Source organism: Theropithecus gelada, chromosome 14 (assembly GCF_003255815.1).
Source record: "Theropithecus gelada isolate Dixy chromosome 14, Tgel_1.0, whole genome shotgun sequence".
Classification (NCBI taxonomy): Eukaryota; Metazoa; Chordata; class Mammalia; order Primates; family Cercopithecidae; genus Theropithecus; species Theropithecus gelada.
The window spans coordinates 120999248-121015510 of record NC_037682.1 but is presented as its reverse complement, the minus strand read 5'-3'; the positions used below and the strand labels follow the sequence as shown (position 1 = coordinate 121015510).

The 16263-nt window shown below is 43.7% G+C and overlaps 1 protein-coding gene across 1 annotated transcript in view; it reads right to left on the bottom strand.

Moving 5' to 3' along the window:
- Nucleotides 1-214: 214 nt before the first annotated feature.
- The window catches only part of TMEM45B (transmembrane protein 45B), a 42082-nt gene continuing 26033 nt past the window's right edge, over nucleotides 215-16263 (bottom strand). Inside the window, exons 2-6 of the mRNA XM_025358249.1 lie at nucleotides 6999-7184; nucleotides 4853-5059; nucleotides 3776-3960; nucleotides 2234-2379; nucleotides 215-1148 (exon numbers count right to left, since the gene is read on the bottom strand). Coding sequence (XP_025214034.1) covers nucleotides 1037-1148; nucleotides 2234-2379; nucleotides 3776-3960; nucleotides 4853-5059; nucleotides 6999-7176 — 828 coding nt within the window. The 5' untranslated portion in view covers nucleotides 7177-7184 and the 3' untranslated portion in view covers nucleotides 215-1036. The remainder of the gene's footprint in view (nucleotides 1149-2233; nucleotides 2380-3775; nucleotides 3961-4852; nucleotides 5060-6998; nucleotides 7185-16263) is intronic.

Here is a 16263-nt window from a genome sequence, read left to right as displayed (position 1 = left end):
CCTCCCAGGTTCAGGCCATTCTCCTGCCTCAGCCTCCGAGTAGCTGGGACTACAGGCGCCCGCCACCACGCCCGGCTAGTTTTTTGTATTTTTAGTAGAGACGGGGTTTCACCATGTTAGCCAGGATGGTCTCGATCTCCTGACCTCGTGATCCGCCCGCCTCGGCCTCCCAAAGTGCTGGGATTACAGGCTTGAGCCACCGCGCCCGGCCAGATTAGGGTTTCAATACTTTACATTACTAATTCTGAATTCTTTATCCTTTGCTTTCAGCTATATTAAAATTGAAAGTCTTCTATACCTGATATTTTTCTCTCTACCTCATTATACAGCTTTCCTATCAGATCTTCTGTTAGGGTGACTTTGAGGAGTCAGAACATCAGGGCCCCAACTTTCAGTAGAGCCAGTAACCAGCTTCCTGATTTAAAACAAAATCACCTTTGGCCTAATTTTGTCACTTATAAACAGCGGTTTAGTACCCTGGTATGATTAGTTATGATATGTTTAACAGTAGTTTAAAATACTAAAGCTTGTGAATTATTTTACTTTTTAAAAATATGTAAGTTAGAGTTGTAACTGTAAAGGCACTGTCATTTGCTTACACATTCTAACATATTTCTAATAAAAAAGTACCTGCTTAAGAGAAAAAGGGATAAGTTACCAAAAGCAGCAAGTTCTCCTGCTGGACTCAATCCTGGATTCATCCATGAGGCCACTTCCATTGTAAAGCTTTTAGCATCTCTTGATTTCTCTTTAAACTGAGGCACAAAGGCCTGCTGCTTGGAGGCCTTACTTAATTTTTCCTTATAAGGGGTACTATACCAACACAGACTTTAAATTATGTTAAAAATCCCAACTGCAAGATACACAGAATGCTGTAGGCCTGATTTCCTGTTCTAGAACCTCCAGCCTTGTGTTGAATGAGGAGGTGCAAATATATAGACCCTTAAGATCAGACCACGGCAGGCATTCAGGTGGGGGGATGAACTCCATTCATTCCAGCTGTTCGGTGGGACGTCTACGCCCTCCACATCTCGGCTCATTCCTCATCTGAGCCACTCAAGAGGGCGGTCTGGTAAGTGTCACCTGAATTCAGTTTCTGAATTCCAATGATTTCTCCCCTTCCGTGTCTCTTCATCCGAGTCAAAAGGCTTTAATAGAGAAACAATAAGAGCCAATTAGCCAGAGATTCCCTTGATCCATTACCCAAGGATGTGAAGGCATCTACTGGTTCTTAAACTATTTTCTTTATATTTCTATCAAATACTGTGATTACATGTCTATAAACTAGACTTCTTAGGAAATACCAGTAGATAAAGGGGCATTGGTGGAAACTACTGAATGTCAGAATTAAGGCCAAGTCTCCTGCCTATCTTGGTTTACTGTTTCAGTGGCTGGGCAGCAGAACTAGAAGAAACTGACTTGAGCGCCCTTCTCTTTGGTCCATATGGAACTCTTTCTGGATGAAATAATGGCAAAAATCACAGTTACTTTTGCACCAACCTAATATTCTACTTGGGATCTAGAGAAATGACCTAGAAAGAAAGGTAGGGGCAGCCAAACAGCAAATAGAACTGGTAATACCATTTGCTAAAAGTCACCCTTGCACTGAGAGGCTCTGCCATTTATTAGTGGGGTGACCTTGGTCAAGTTACTCAGCTTTTTGAAGCCTTAAGAGCGCATACTTCATAGAGCAATGAAGATTAAAGGGGATAATAGAGTGTAGCTGCTTTCCACTGGGCCTGGGGCACAGCAAGTGCATAGGAGTCCATAGCTGTTATCTATCTACCTCTAATGAGTACTTCAGTGAGGGGTGGAGTGCAGTTTGTCTTAACATTCTGCTCTGGTTTATTTTTTGATTGTCACATCGTCTCTGGGAAGCAGGGAGGGCAGGTCTGGAAGTAAGATGATGGGTCCAGAATGAACCCGTTACAGCGGGGACTACCATCCAGTACTGATTCCCATTTCAGTTTTCCCCACCACACCACAGGCTTAAAATCTGTGAGACCTGCATTTGAAACCTGGGTCCCTCGGGTTACTATGACCCAGACAGGTCAGTTAATTTTGAAAAGCTTCATTCCCCTTGTTTGCAAATAAGGGTAGTGACACTTTCCCTGCATGGGAGTACCTTACACAGAACTTGACGTGTAGTCGGCACTCATCAGATGGTGTGAATTAATCACATCAGTCCTGCTTAGAGCTAGCAGGAAAAGCTTCACTAAAGTCTCAGACATACCAGTAAACAAGAGAATAGTTGATGGCCACGATGCTGAGGGCAGCGAGGTAGTGCCAGCAGAAGCACATGGTGATGAACATGAGGTTGGCCTCATCCTTCTGGTCCCATTCAGGTGTTCCAAAAGGTGGGAACAGCACAAACCCAATCTAGGGGATTACACAGAGAAGTTGGTCTTATGGTTGGTTGTCCTGAGAAGCAACCTAGCCATCCTCCTGTGGCCACTGAAGTGGCCCATATGTTACCACCACCTCATAGTTCCCACACTTCGTTAGCATAGAAAGACCTTTTCACATAGAAAAATGGCTCTAGCCAGGTGCGGTGGCTTATGCCTGTAATCCCAGCACTTTGGGAGGCGGAGGCAGGCGGATCACGAGGTTAGGAGTTTCGAGACCAGCCTGGCCAACATAGTGAAATCCTCTCTCTAAAAATACAAAAAAAGAGCTGGGCGTGGTGGTGGGCGCCTGTAATCCTAGCTAATTGGGGGGCTGAGGCAGGAGAACTGCTTGAGCCTGGGAGGTGGAGGTTGCAGTGAGCCGAGATCATGACACTGCACACCAGCCTGGGCCACAGTGCAAGACTCCATCTCAAAAAATAAAAAGGCCGGATGCGGTGGCTCATGCCTGTAATCCCAGCACTTTGGGAGGCTGAGGTGGGCAGATCATGAGGTCAGGAGATTGAGACCATCCTGGCTAACATGATGAAACCTCGTCTCTACTAAAAATACAAAAAATAGCTGGACGTGGTGGTGGCCGCCTGTAGTGCCAGCTACTTGGGAGGCTGAGGCAGGAGAATGGCGTGAACCTGGGAGGTGGAGCTTGCAGTGAGCCAAGATGCCACTGTACTCCAGCCTGGGCGACAGAGCAAGACTCCATCTCAAAAAAAAAAAAAAAAAAAAGAGAGACTTCCGGTTATTTTTAAGGCTTGCTTAAAAACACAACAGGGCCAGGTGCAGTGGCTCATGCCTATAATCCCAGCTCTTTGGGAGGCCGAGGCAGGTGGATCACAAGGTCAGGAGTTCGAAACCAACCTGGCCAACCTGGTGAAACCCTGTCTCTACTAAAAATACCAAAAAAATGAGCCAGATGTGGTGGCAGGCACCTGTAACCTGAGCTACTCGGGACGGTGAGGCACGAGAATTGCTTGAACCTGGGAGATGGAAGTTGCAGTGAGCCAAGATTGCGCTATTGCACTCTAGCCTGGGTGACAGGGCGATTCTCTCTCAAAAGAAACAAAACAGAACTTCAGGGCCCACATTTCCAGTGGACAGTTTAGCAGGCAGAGCCTGTGAAAGGCATCAGCCCTTCCTCTGGGGGGGGCAGCTGAACCTCACTGTGCACGCTCTAAATTTTGGATTGCTAACGCATCCTCTGGATGTTAATGGATAAAACTAGAAGTCAAAGGGTAGGCATGGGGGCAAAAGGGTCATGTGAACCCCTTTGCATGGCATGTTAGTGCTGCATTTTCAAACCCCACATAATCAGGGCTACACTCGGTGGGGCCGCTCCATCCATACCAGCGAGGGGCCTGGGTGTGGAAAATCACCTGCCAGAACCAGGTTCCCTGAAGAATGAGGAGACTGGTTCGGAAAAGCTCCAGCACGATGTGGTCCCGCAAGATCACCTCTAGGGAGATACTAACACACCCCACGAACAGAGCATACAGCAGGAGCGAGTGGATGTGTTGGTCCAGCGGAGGCCGGTTGTGGACGTGGTAGTAGAAGAGGAAACCTGCCACAAACCAGATGGCAGCTGTCAGTGGCACGCTTGGCCTTCACCATCACCGATGTTTCCTCCTACACCTGACTCAGCTAGACTCTTCAGCGTTTAGGAAGTTAGTTTACATAACATTACAGGCAGCAAACCGATGCGAGTAAGTGTATTTCGTGAGTATGTCAGGAGTATAAAGCAGCCGGGGATTGTATCTTAAAATCTCTCTGGAACCCATGGTGGGTCAGTGTAGGATGGGTCGGCTGAAGCATGTTGCTGACTTGTAACAGACTATGTGTATACTTGAAATTCCGTTTTGCCCTCAACCTTTTTCGACTTGCCGAGGTACAGAAGTGAGGTTGTTAGATGACAAAATGTATTTTCATACCCCAGTCAGTGTGAGTCATACTGGGAGCGTGCCCCTAGCAGCGGGGTGGGTCTCCTGAGACTTATGATGGGGGGAAGACGGTACCTCCCTGGGTGAAGGGTACAGTGTGGTTTCGCTTAACCAAAGGGATGTATCCCCTGCATGGTGGCATTCAACCAGCTGGGGCATTGTGTGTACACACATGTGTATGTGCACACATCCATCCACACTGGGGAGTATGCACGTGCGTGAGCAGGGACTGCTGGCGGCAGTGGGATGGCAAGGAGGACTCCTGCAGTGTTAACCAGGGGCCTTGGGAGCTGCCTGCAAGCCTCAAAGCCTTCACGGGCTGCTTTCAGGAATATGCCGCCTGCCCATCCAGAGCAGAGCACTAGGTCCTACCTGTTCAGGTTTTGGCAGCCCAGAGATGTGGATTTTCTGGGGAAGGTTATTATATTTGCAACATTTCTGGTCTTTTGTACTCTGATCCTTCATAAATATGGCTTGTCAGGCTATGCTTCCTCTCCATCCGTTCCACAGAATTACCTTCCATGAATACTGCCACAGCCATAACCAGTCTGTCCACGCCCAAGGGAACGTGGCTGACCAGATAGGTGAGCATGTCAGCAATTCCTGAGACTGCAAAGAATAGGTACATGGTGCTGTGCTGCCAATTCATTAACTTTATCCAGTGGTTCTCATGGTAGAGGTGCAGGTGGGGCCCATCCGGAACGAACTGCTCTGCCAGGATCCCTGCAGGGAAATGAGAATGGATGTTTGAGAGGGAAGAATGACTCCAAGACAAATAGCAGCAAGAAACAACCCGAAGGCATGAATGAAGCGGAGATGAGGTGAGGTGAGGGTGGCCTGCGGGTCAGCAGACCTACTTTGCTGCCTCAGGTGCAGCTGCTGCAGTATAAAATAGGCTGTGTGCTGAGTAACCTGTGTAGACATCTTGCCATTGTTGTTTCTTTTAGGGGTTTGGGGTTGAGGGTAGAAGAATCAACGAATGCAACCAGATCCGCAGGAGGTTTGTCCAGGAGTGGAGATGAGCAAGACATCATCACTTAAGTCGGAGTGTGGCTGATGGAATAATCCCTGGGCTTCCCTGCCAAGTGAGCAGTGAAAGAAATCCCAGACAGAAACAGTTAGGTTGAAAGCAGAATCTGAGCAGAGACGCTGGTAATGAAGATACCTGTACGTGCCAAGGGAGGCAGGCGGCTCCCAGGTGTGTGTTTGCAGGGCTGACTTTGAGTGCGTGTCCTTCCTGGGCACAGAGCCAGCTCTGCAAGCCCTGTGCCCCCCCCAGCTCTGTGTTTTAAAACGCTGGGTAAACAAGGCAGAGGCCCCATGGTGTGGGCCAGAAAATGACGAAACTGCGCCACAGGATAGCTCTTCGTTCTTATCCCTTCTACTTTTATACCTAATTTGCAAGGCAAAAGATTTGTTTTTATGCCTGGTACCCAAAATGTTCTTGGGGAAGCCTAGAAGAAATCCTCCATGATGACATTTTGGACTCTGTTCCCCAGATATTTGTTTCTCAAGCCAGATCCTTTTTGAATTCCCACACAAAGAGTCGAGGAGTTGTGGAAATGACCCAGGAAAAGTCCCAGTGACACTAGAATGGAAGCCCTGTGACAGCAGAGACTGTGTGGTTCCCCAGTGTATCTCCTGTGCCTGGAACAGTGACTTCCTGGCATGTGGTAGGAGTGCCAGAGAGCTGTTGAATGAGTACCATTTTCACCCAGTCAAGGGACCAAATGCTGTAATTGTCCTAGCTTTATTTAGGCAAGGCTGACGCTGTCCTGACCCTTTAAGCCGCAGGTCCCTGTCACTTCTCACGGGAAGCCTCTGATGCGTGAATGGTGAGTGGGGAAGTTCGGCACGATGAGGCCAACAAAGCTCCATAAAGCTTTGCTTCCTCCAAGAGAAGCCAGCCCTGTTGCTTCCCTCTCTCCAAGAAACCACAGGCCTTTGATGACAAGTGGTGATTGTCAGTTGCAGATTAAGACCCCTCATTCCCCCCAGGTGGGGCTGGTCCTGAGGAATAATACTTATTACTATCATCACTGCTTGTTCTTGGAGGGCCCCAGTGGAGCCGAGTGGATGCAAAGGAAACTGGGAGTGGGTGGATCTTGTTGGAATGGGGCAGAGTGAAGGAAATTCCCTCTCCAACAGCCCTCTGCTGCTTTTTCTTTCCCACTGGCTAGTTTATTAATCTGCATAAACTCTCTCTCTCTACGCGCTTGAGACTTGAGGATGAGGAAGAGCCAATGGGTTGGGTGTCAACTACTGTAAGGATCTGGAGGGAGAGACAATTGAGGAAAAAGGTGATTTTTCTACTTTGTCACAGCTCAGGTACGTGAGCCTAATCTATTTGGTTTTTTTCTCTTTGTATTTGTGTCAGATCTTTTTCATACAGTGCGTGTTTTGCTCCTACAACTTTCCATACCTGTGTCCTTGTTGATTTGATAGTTTTTCAGTGTCCCATGATGTGAGAGCCGTCAACCGTTAGTATTATAAAGCTCTGTACGCAATGGATGTTATAATAAAATAGTCTAGTGGCCATCTGGAAATTGTTGCCCTATTATCTCCGCCAGTGGAAACATCTATTTCACAGGGCTCAAAACATGAATTAAAGGTTCTGGGTATGAGGAGGAGATTCCCTGGACCAAATGACCCCTGCTCTTACCGATGACAGAAAACAAAGTCCTGACTGCGGCTTCGATGATCTCAAGACGCCGATAGTAATGCAGTGGGCTGTTCTTCCGTGTGTGGCTAAAGTACTTCAGTGGGTACTTCACTGACCAACACAGTCCAATGATCAGGAAGAAACTCCCTGGGAGCGCGTGGCCCTGGAAATTTGCCATCAGGACACCTAAAAAATTAGGGGAAGGCTGTTAGGTGGCTAATGAAGAAGGCAAACAAATGTATATTTTGGCAGGAAATTCAGTACGTGCCTGAGATTGCAAATCATAAGCCACGTTAAGAAGGATCAACACATTCTCATAAAACAAGCCTTTATGTTACGTCACTGAAGTCTCATCTGTAAGGTGAGTTACGTGACCAACTGGACTCCACTGTCTGTAATGCTTTAAACGTGGGCAAAATAAAAGGATGAGGGTGGGGAAAGAGGAGGATAGGTAAATATTTGTTGATCTCAGGTAGAGAAACCTTCCAAGGCATAAACATAAAGTGGGGGGAACTAGAAAAGAAAAATATTCAGCTATATAAGCATCTTTTAATATCAGGGACATCAAAAGGTAAACGACAAATCAGAAACATGTTTGTAGCAGCTGTATGGTAAACAGCTATTACATTAGAGTCTACAAATTAATAAGAAAAAGACCGTAGGAGAATAGGCAGAAGACATGAACGGATGATTCACAAAATAATACAAATTATAAATCTCCCGGAAATTAGAGATGTACAAACGAAAGCACAACATCATTTGTCACCTAATTGGAAAATAATTTTAAGAAGTTTTGGTGTGGTGGTCTAGTACAAATGAACGTGGTCAATATGATTCACATTTTGTAAAAATCAGCATAATGGTATAAACATCACTTTATTCCAAAAATTTTCGGGCATGGTTTGCTTTTATCCCATTTACAGTAGCATGAGACTATAGCTAGGATTTATTCAGAAGTAGATTGATTATTTTCCTCACTGGCCTGGGTGGTTACCTAAAGAATATGTAGGGTGGGAGAAAAATGCCAGTTGTTGGTGATTGCTATGGTTTGAATGTGTCCCCTCCAAAATCCAGGTGTTGCAATAAGAGAAGGGGACTTTTTTTTTGAGACAGAGTTTCACTCTGTTGCCCAGGCTGGAGTGCAATGGCGCGATCTCGGCTCACTGCAACCTCCGCCTCCCCAGTTCAAGCGATTCTCCTGCCTCAGCCTCCCGAGTAGCTGGCATTACAGGCACCTGCCACCACACCTGGCTAATTTTTGTATTTTTAGTAGAGACAGGGTTTCACCTGTTGGCTAGGCTCTTTTCGAACTCCTGACCTCAGGTGATCCACCCGCCTCGGCCTCCCAAAGTGCTGGGATTACAGGTGTGAGCCACCACACCCTGCCGAGAAGAGGACTTTTAAGAAGGGACTAGGCCATGAGGGCCCCTCCCTCCTGAACTAGGAGTAGATGCCCTCATACAGGGGCTGGCTGGAGGGAGCTGGTTTGTCCTCCTGCATGTGAGGGTGCAGCCCTCAGCAGACACCAGATGCTGGTGCCTTGATCTTGGACTTCCCAGCTTTCAGAACAGTGAGAAATAAATTTTTGTTCTTTATAAATTGCCCAGTCTGTCGTATTCTGTGATATCAGCACAACAGGGACTAAGAAACTGGTACCAGAGAAGTTTATAACAGTTATAACCAGGTGTTACAACAAATATGTAAAAATGTGGGGGTGGCTTTGGAACTGGATAATGAATAGAAGCTGGAACAGCTTTGAAGTGAGTGCTGAAAAAAGCCTGGATTGCCATGAATGGAGCATTGAGGATGATTCTGGTGAGGGCTCAGAAGAAGAGGAGAGCTGTAGGTGTGGGATATGAGCTGTGGGGAAAGCCTCGTTCTTCTTAGAGATTGCCTAAGTGGTCATGAACAGAATGTTGATAGAGATACGGATGGTGAAGGGAATTCTGATGAGGTCTCAGACAGAAATAAAGAACAAGGTATTGGAACCTGGAAGAAAGGTTATCCTTGTTATAAAGTGGCAAAGAACTTGGCTGAATTATGTCGTGTTCTAGGACTTTATGGAGGGCAGAACTTAAGAATGATGACCTAGGATATTTGGCAGAAGAGATAGAAAGCAGCAAAGTGTTCAGGATGCTGTGTGGCTTCTCTTAACTGCTTATAGAAAAACATGAGAGGCTGGGCGTGGTGACTCACACCTGTAAATCCCAGCACTTTGGGAGGGCGAGGCAGGCAGATCACCTGAGGTCAGGAGTTTGAAATAAGCCTGACAAACACGGTGAAACCCTGTCTCTACTAAAAATACAAAAATTAGCCGGGTGTGGTGGCGAGAGCCTGTAATCCCAGCTACTCGGGAGGCTGAGGCAGGAGAATCGCTTGAACCCGGGAAGGGGAGGTTGCAGTGAGCCGAGATCGTGCCATTGCACTCCAGCCTGGGTGACAAGAGCAAAACTCCATCTCAAAAAAAAAAAAAAGAGAAAAACTTGAGAAAAGAGAAATGATTTGAAGGCAGAATTTATCATCAAAAGGAAAGCTGAACGTCAATATTTGAAAAAGTATCAGCCTAGCCATATACAAGATAAAAACGTATGTGTAGGAGAGAGAACCACGGGTATGGCCACATGACTGATAAGGAGATTAGTATGTGTAGAAGGAAGCCAGGTGCTAGTTATCAAGACAATGGGAAAATGACCCCAAAGGCATTTTGGAAAATGACCCCAAAGGCGTTTGGGGCTGCCTTGGTCTTTAGAGGCCCAGAGGGTTAGGGCCTTGGGGCAGAACAGTTTCAGGGGAAGGGCCCAGGTGCCTGTGGGGTCTCAGAGATCACTGCCCAGGGCCACCTCGGGTCTCTGCTTCCCACATTCCGGCAGAGCATTCCTCAGTCACCCTAGCTGTGGCTCAAGCAGGACCAGGTGCAGGCTGGGCCACTACTCCAGAGGACATAAGTTATAAACCTTGGTGGCATCCTTGTGGTGCTAACTCGGTAGGTATGCATAACTGTATGAGCTGTGGGAGCATGGCTGCCTCCACCTAGATGGAAAGGATTTCTTTGACCTCAGGGCCCAAGCAGAGATTTGTCACCGGGTGGAGCCACTGCAGAGAGCCCCCCAGTAGGCCAATACTTAGGGAAGCCTTGGAGGTGGTATCACTTGGAGCCTTGGGGGCCCAACACCCACCCCAGTGTGTCCAGAAGGTGAGATGTGGAGTCAGATAACATTATTCTCAAGCCTAAGATCGAATGTTGAGTTTTGGACTCACTTGAGACCTGTTGTTACTCTTTCTTCCTTCCTGTTTCTCCCTTTTGAACTAGAAACATCTGTCCTGTGCCTGTCACACCGTTGTATTTGAATCAAAGTACACAAGTCATTTGAATTCGCAGGCTCACAGCTAGAGAGAAATTTGCCTCAGGATGAAATTTATCTCAAAGTGAATGAGTCTCTCTCATACCTGAATTAGGTAAGATTTGGACTTAGATTTTAAAGTCCCTGTTTGAATGAATTAAGTCTTTTGGGGGCAATTGTCATGGAATGAATGTATTTTGTATGTGAGAAGTACGTGAATTTTGGGGGGCCAGAATTGAAATGCCATGGTTTGAAAGGGTCCCCTCCAAAATTCAGGTGTTGCCAATACATTGTGTTGCCAATGTATTAGATGTGGGGCCTTTAAGAGATGATTAAGACATAAAGGTTCCTCCCTTGTGGATGGGATTAAGCACCCTTATAAAGGGCTGGATGGAGGGAGTTGGTTCCCTTTTTTGCCCTTTCTGCCATGTGAGGCTACAGACTTCAACAGATACCACAGGCCAGTGCCTTGATCTTGGACCTCCAAATCTTTAGAACTGCAAGAAATAAATTTGTTCCTTATAAATTCCTTATAAATTACCCAGTCTGTGGTTTTGTTATAGCAGCACACGCAGACTAAGACAGTGATCTAGAAAAGACCACCCTGGAATGTAAAGCATCTCTGGTCTACACAGCATATTCCAACCTTGGACACAGACCCGTCTCTCTAGCACCAGCTACATTGTCAGGGCTGTTTCACATCTTACACATTGACAGATGAGGGTCCCACCCATCATCCAGAACTTTCACAAGCTTTAAAAAGAAATGTTTGCAGTTTTCAAAAACTCAAATCGTATTAAAGGCTTATAGTGAAAAGCAACAGCCTCGTGTTCTATTCCTCCTCACCCCCAGCAAAGCCACTTTCAACCCTTTCAGCTGCTTCCTCCAGTATTTACCTCCACCATTGTAGTTGTTGGGTTGGTGCAAACATAATGGCAAAAACCACAATTACTTTTGCACCAACCTAATACTTTGTGCATGCAGCCATTTAATTCATCATTGTCAGGCATTACCTGTCAACTTCCTGGAGCTCTCTCACAGCCTCTCCCTCCTCCCCACCCTACTATTTTCATAGCAGTTGCATTATACTCACTTACTGAAATCATCAGTTTCATTATCATGGCTCTGTAAATCCAAAGTCCTTACCAGGGCCAATAAGGCCGTATATGATCCTGGGCCATCTCTTTGATTTCTCCCAGCACTCATCCCTTGCCACAGTGGATCCCTTCCATTCCCTTAAACAGCTCAGAACACTCCGTTCCTGCTTCAGGCCATTGCACTGTCTGTGGCCTCTAGAACAGTGTTCCCACAGGGAGCCAACAGTTGTCTCCTTCACTTTACTCAGGTCTCTGTTCAAATGCCACTTTATTCCGTGACTACTGCATGTAAAATACAGGCCTGCCCCACTTTTCAATCTATGTCGACTTGTAACTTTTCTGTAAAGTATGAATCACCATGTGATATTGCAGACTGATTTTCTTTTAAGCATCTGTCTTCATCCACTAAAATGTGGGCCTCTGGAAAGCAGAGATTTGATCTATTTGCTTATTGTGGTTAGTCCACAGCTTACTGCAGGGCCAGATACAGAGTGAGCACTCAGTAAATACTTGTGGAATGAATGAATGCGGATCCAAGTATTGTATTATGGGTTATGTTTTCTCTAACACTTTTTTTTTTTTTTTTTTTTTTTTGAGACAGAGTCTTGCTCTGTCACCCAGGCTGGAGTGCAATGGCATGATCTTGGCTCACTGCAACCTCCACCTCCTGGGTTCAAGTGATTCTCCTGCCTCAGCCTCCCAACTAGCTGGGATTAAGGACGGTGTCACCACACTCGGCTAATTTTTGTGTTTTTAGTAGAGATGAGGTTTCACCATGTTGGCCAGGCAGGTCTCAAACTCTTGACTTAAGGTGATCCACCTGCCTCGACCTCCCAACATGCTGGGATTACAGGCATGAGCCACCGCGCCTGGCCTAACACTTTTGTTTTATTCTGGGGTTAATCATTGCCTTTTTTTTTTTTTTCACGTTTATCTTCCCGAATATTGATCACTATCTTTTTCCTCAGAAGAGCTAAAAGGTCTGTCAAATGTTGACCAAATTAAATTCTAGACATTTTAACCTCAGATAACTTATTTCTGTTTTATTCCTAGAGACCTGTTTTGAGAATCTTCTCTTTGAAATTGAACTGGTTGTCTGTCCTCCTGAAGCATTCTGCACCATCTTACAAATTCCCTTTGCCTTTTGCTTGTTTTCTGCCCACCCTGCCTTTTGCTGCAGCTTCCAAAAAAACCTTTTCCTTGTTTTGGATCCCCTGTTTCTTGGATGCCATTTATTTTTCTTTCTTGGCTTACTTCCATTAATATAAGTCTAGCATTCCCAAAACTATGCATAGAAGGGAGATTCCTTGAGAATCTGCATGGTTGACAATCTCTGCCTTTTTATTGGAACAGTTTATTTAGTCCATTCATATCAATGTAATTATTGGTGTGGTTATATTTACAGTTGTCATTTTGCTATTTGTTTTCTGTCACTCATTCATTTTTTGTTCCTCTGTGCCTCATTTCCTGCTGTCATTTATGTCTAACAAGTAATTTTAGTATACCATTTTAATTACTTTTTTTCATATTTTAAGCTATATATATTTTTTTCCTACTGCATGCTCTAGTCTAGGGATTACAGTATGCATCTTTAAGTTACTGTGGTCTACTTTAATAGTATTTTAATTCTGATAAAATATAGTGACTTTGTTCCAATATATAATAGCTCTAATTCCTACCCCTTCCTTCATGCATATATTATATATACATACACTAAATGAGCCATTAATATGAATATATATGGACTAAATAAGCCACTCCAACAAAAAGGCAGAGATGTGTGTGTGTGTGTGTATACATATATATGTACATATCATATTTATGTTTGGACTTGTTATAAAGTTTTTAAGTTTAAGATTTAAGAATATATAAAGTCTAGGTTATAAACTAACTGTGGCAATTATTTCTTGAAGCAATTTTACATTTTTCAAAGAATGAATATATATATTCTTTGACATTTAATCACATATTTACCATTTCCAGTGTTCATTTATTTCTGTCATTTTAATAACTCTAAAATCTCATTTTCTTTCAATATGAAGAATGGCCTTTAATATTTTTTCAGCTTTGTTGAGGTATAATTGACAAATAAAAATTGTATATACTCAGGGTATATAGCATGACGATTTGATATATGTATACATTGTGAAACGACTGCTATGATCAAGCTAATGAACCTAGTTATCACCTTACCTGGTTACCTTTTCCTTTCCTTTGTAATGAGAATCCTTAAGATCTACTCAGCAAATTTCAAGTATACAGTTTATTATCATTACTATTATTTTTAGGGACAGGGTCTCGCCCTGTCACCCAGGGTGGAGTGCAATGGCATAATCATAGTTCACTGCAGCCCTGAACTTCTTGGGCTCAAGTGATCCTCCGCCTCAGCCTCCTGAGTAGTTAGGACAACAGGTGTGGGCCACCACACCTGGCCAATTTAAAAAAATTTTTTGTAGAGACAACGTCTCACTATGTTGTCCAGGCTGGTCTTGAATTTTTGGGCTCAGGCTATTCTCTCGTCTCAACCTCCCAAAGTGCTGCGATTACAGACCTAAGACATTGTGCCTGGCCAGTATATTATTATTAATGATAGTCACCCTCCTGTCCATTAGGTCTCCAAAATTTACTCATAACTGCAAGTTTGTACCCTTTGACCAACATCTCCCCATTTCCCCCCCTGTTCCAGCCCCTGGTAACAGGCATTCTACTCTGTTTATGTCCAGTTTGTTATTTTAGATTCCACATATCAGTGAGATCACACAGTATTCGTCTTTCTGTGTCTGGCTTATTTTACTTAGTTCAAGGTCTTCAAGGTTTATCCATGTTGTTGCAAACAGCAGGATTTCCTTCTTTTTTAAGGCTAAATAATATCTAATTGTATATATACACTACATTTTTTTTTTTTTTGTCCATTCAACAATCAATGAACACTTAGATTGTTTCCATATCTTGGCTGTTGTGAACAAAGCTGCAGTGACCATGGGAGGGCAGATATCTTTTCAAGACAGGGAGTTTATTTCCTTTGGATATATACACAGACGTGAAATTGCTGGATCATAGGGTAGTTCTATTTTTAATTTTTTGAGAAACCTCCACACTGTTTTCTATAATAGATGTACCAATTCACATTCCCACCAACAGTATGTGAAGGTTCCCTTTTTCCACATCCACACCAATCTTGTTTTGTTTTTTTGGCAATAGCCATCCCGACAGGTGTAAGGTAATATCTTATTGTGACTTTGATTTGCATTTCCCTGATGATTAGTGATGTCGAGCATCTTTTCATAAACCAGTTGGTCATTGTATGTCTTCTTTAGAGCAATGTCTATTCAGGTCCTTTGCCCACTTTTTTTTTTTTTTTTTCTCAAAGCGGAAATTTGTCACCCACATTCTTTGACTACAATGCTATAACAACAGAAATATTTTCTTTTACAAAAATCTCAATCAGCTTAAAAATTTTTAAAGTCACTAAATAACTTTGGGTCAAAGAAGAAATCAAAACTGCAAATAAATAAAAGCAAATATTGGCAATGTATACAGTAGAACATATGAAATAGATTACAGTAAAAAATTCTTAAAACACAAAGAATCCAGGACGTGGAAAGCTGGGATGAGTATTACACCCTAACAGCAACGATAGCAGATAAACTACAAAATCGTAACTTTTCCTAAACTCATTAGAGAACTGAGATCATAGGGCAATCAACAAGTCTAAAATGGGCTGGGCACCATGGCTCATGCCTGTAATGCCAGCACTTTGGAAGGCCAAGGCAGGTGGATCACCTGAGGTCAGGAGTTCAAGACCAGCCTGGCCAACATGGCAAAACCCCGTCTACTAAAAATACAAAAAATTAGCCAGGTGTGGGTGGTGCATGCCTGTAGTCCCAGTCACTCGGGAGGCTGAGGCAGAAGAATCACTTGAACCTGAGAGGTGGAGGTTACAGTGAGCTGAGATTGCGCCACTGCACTCAGCCTGTTGCCTACTTTTTAATAGGGTTATTTGTTTTTACTATTGAGTAGTAAGAGTTTCTTGTATAGTTTGGACATGAGCTCCTTATCACATATAGGGTTTGCAAATATTTTCTCCCATTCTATGGGTATCTTTACTCTTACATTTAAATCTTTCATCCACTTTTCATTGATTTTTGCATATGATGGAAGATAAAGATCTAATTTCTTTTTTTTTTTGCATGTAGATATCCAGTTTTTCCAGCACCATTTATTGAAGATACTGTTCTTTCCTCATTCTTGTTCTTGACACCTCTGTAGAAGATTAGTTAACCTTATATGAGTGGGTTTATTTCTGTGCTTTCAATTCTGTTCCATTGCTCTAAGTGTGTTTTTATGCCAGTACTGTACTGTTTTGATTGCTATAGCTTTATAATATAATTTGAACATAGGAAGTGTGATGTTTCTGGCTTTGTCCTTCCTGTGTGGTTCTCTTTGTGTTTTTTAAAAGTCAGTATTGGTTGAGCTTTTTTTTTTTTAAATCTGCAATTCAATATTTTTCATCAAACCTGGGAAGCTTTCAGCCATTACTTCCTTATATTTTTCTCTCTCCCTTTTTGGGGTTCCCATTACATGTATGTGGGAACATTTAACATCATCATATGTGTGTCTGAAGGTCTGTTCGTTTGTCTTCATTTTTTTCTCTCTGTTTTTCAAATTGGATCATTTCTATTGGTCTATTTCATGTTCACTAGTTCTTCCACTGTCTCACAATCTGCTATTGAGCCCATCTAGTGAATTCTTAATTTTGGTAATTGTACCTTCCAACTTCAGAATTTCCATTTAATTCTTTTTATAGTTTGTATTTCTCTATTTAGA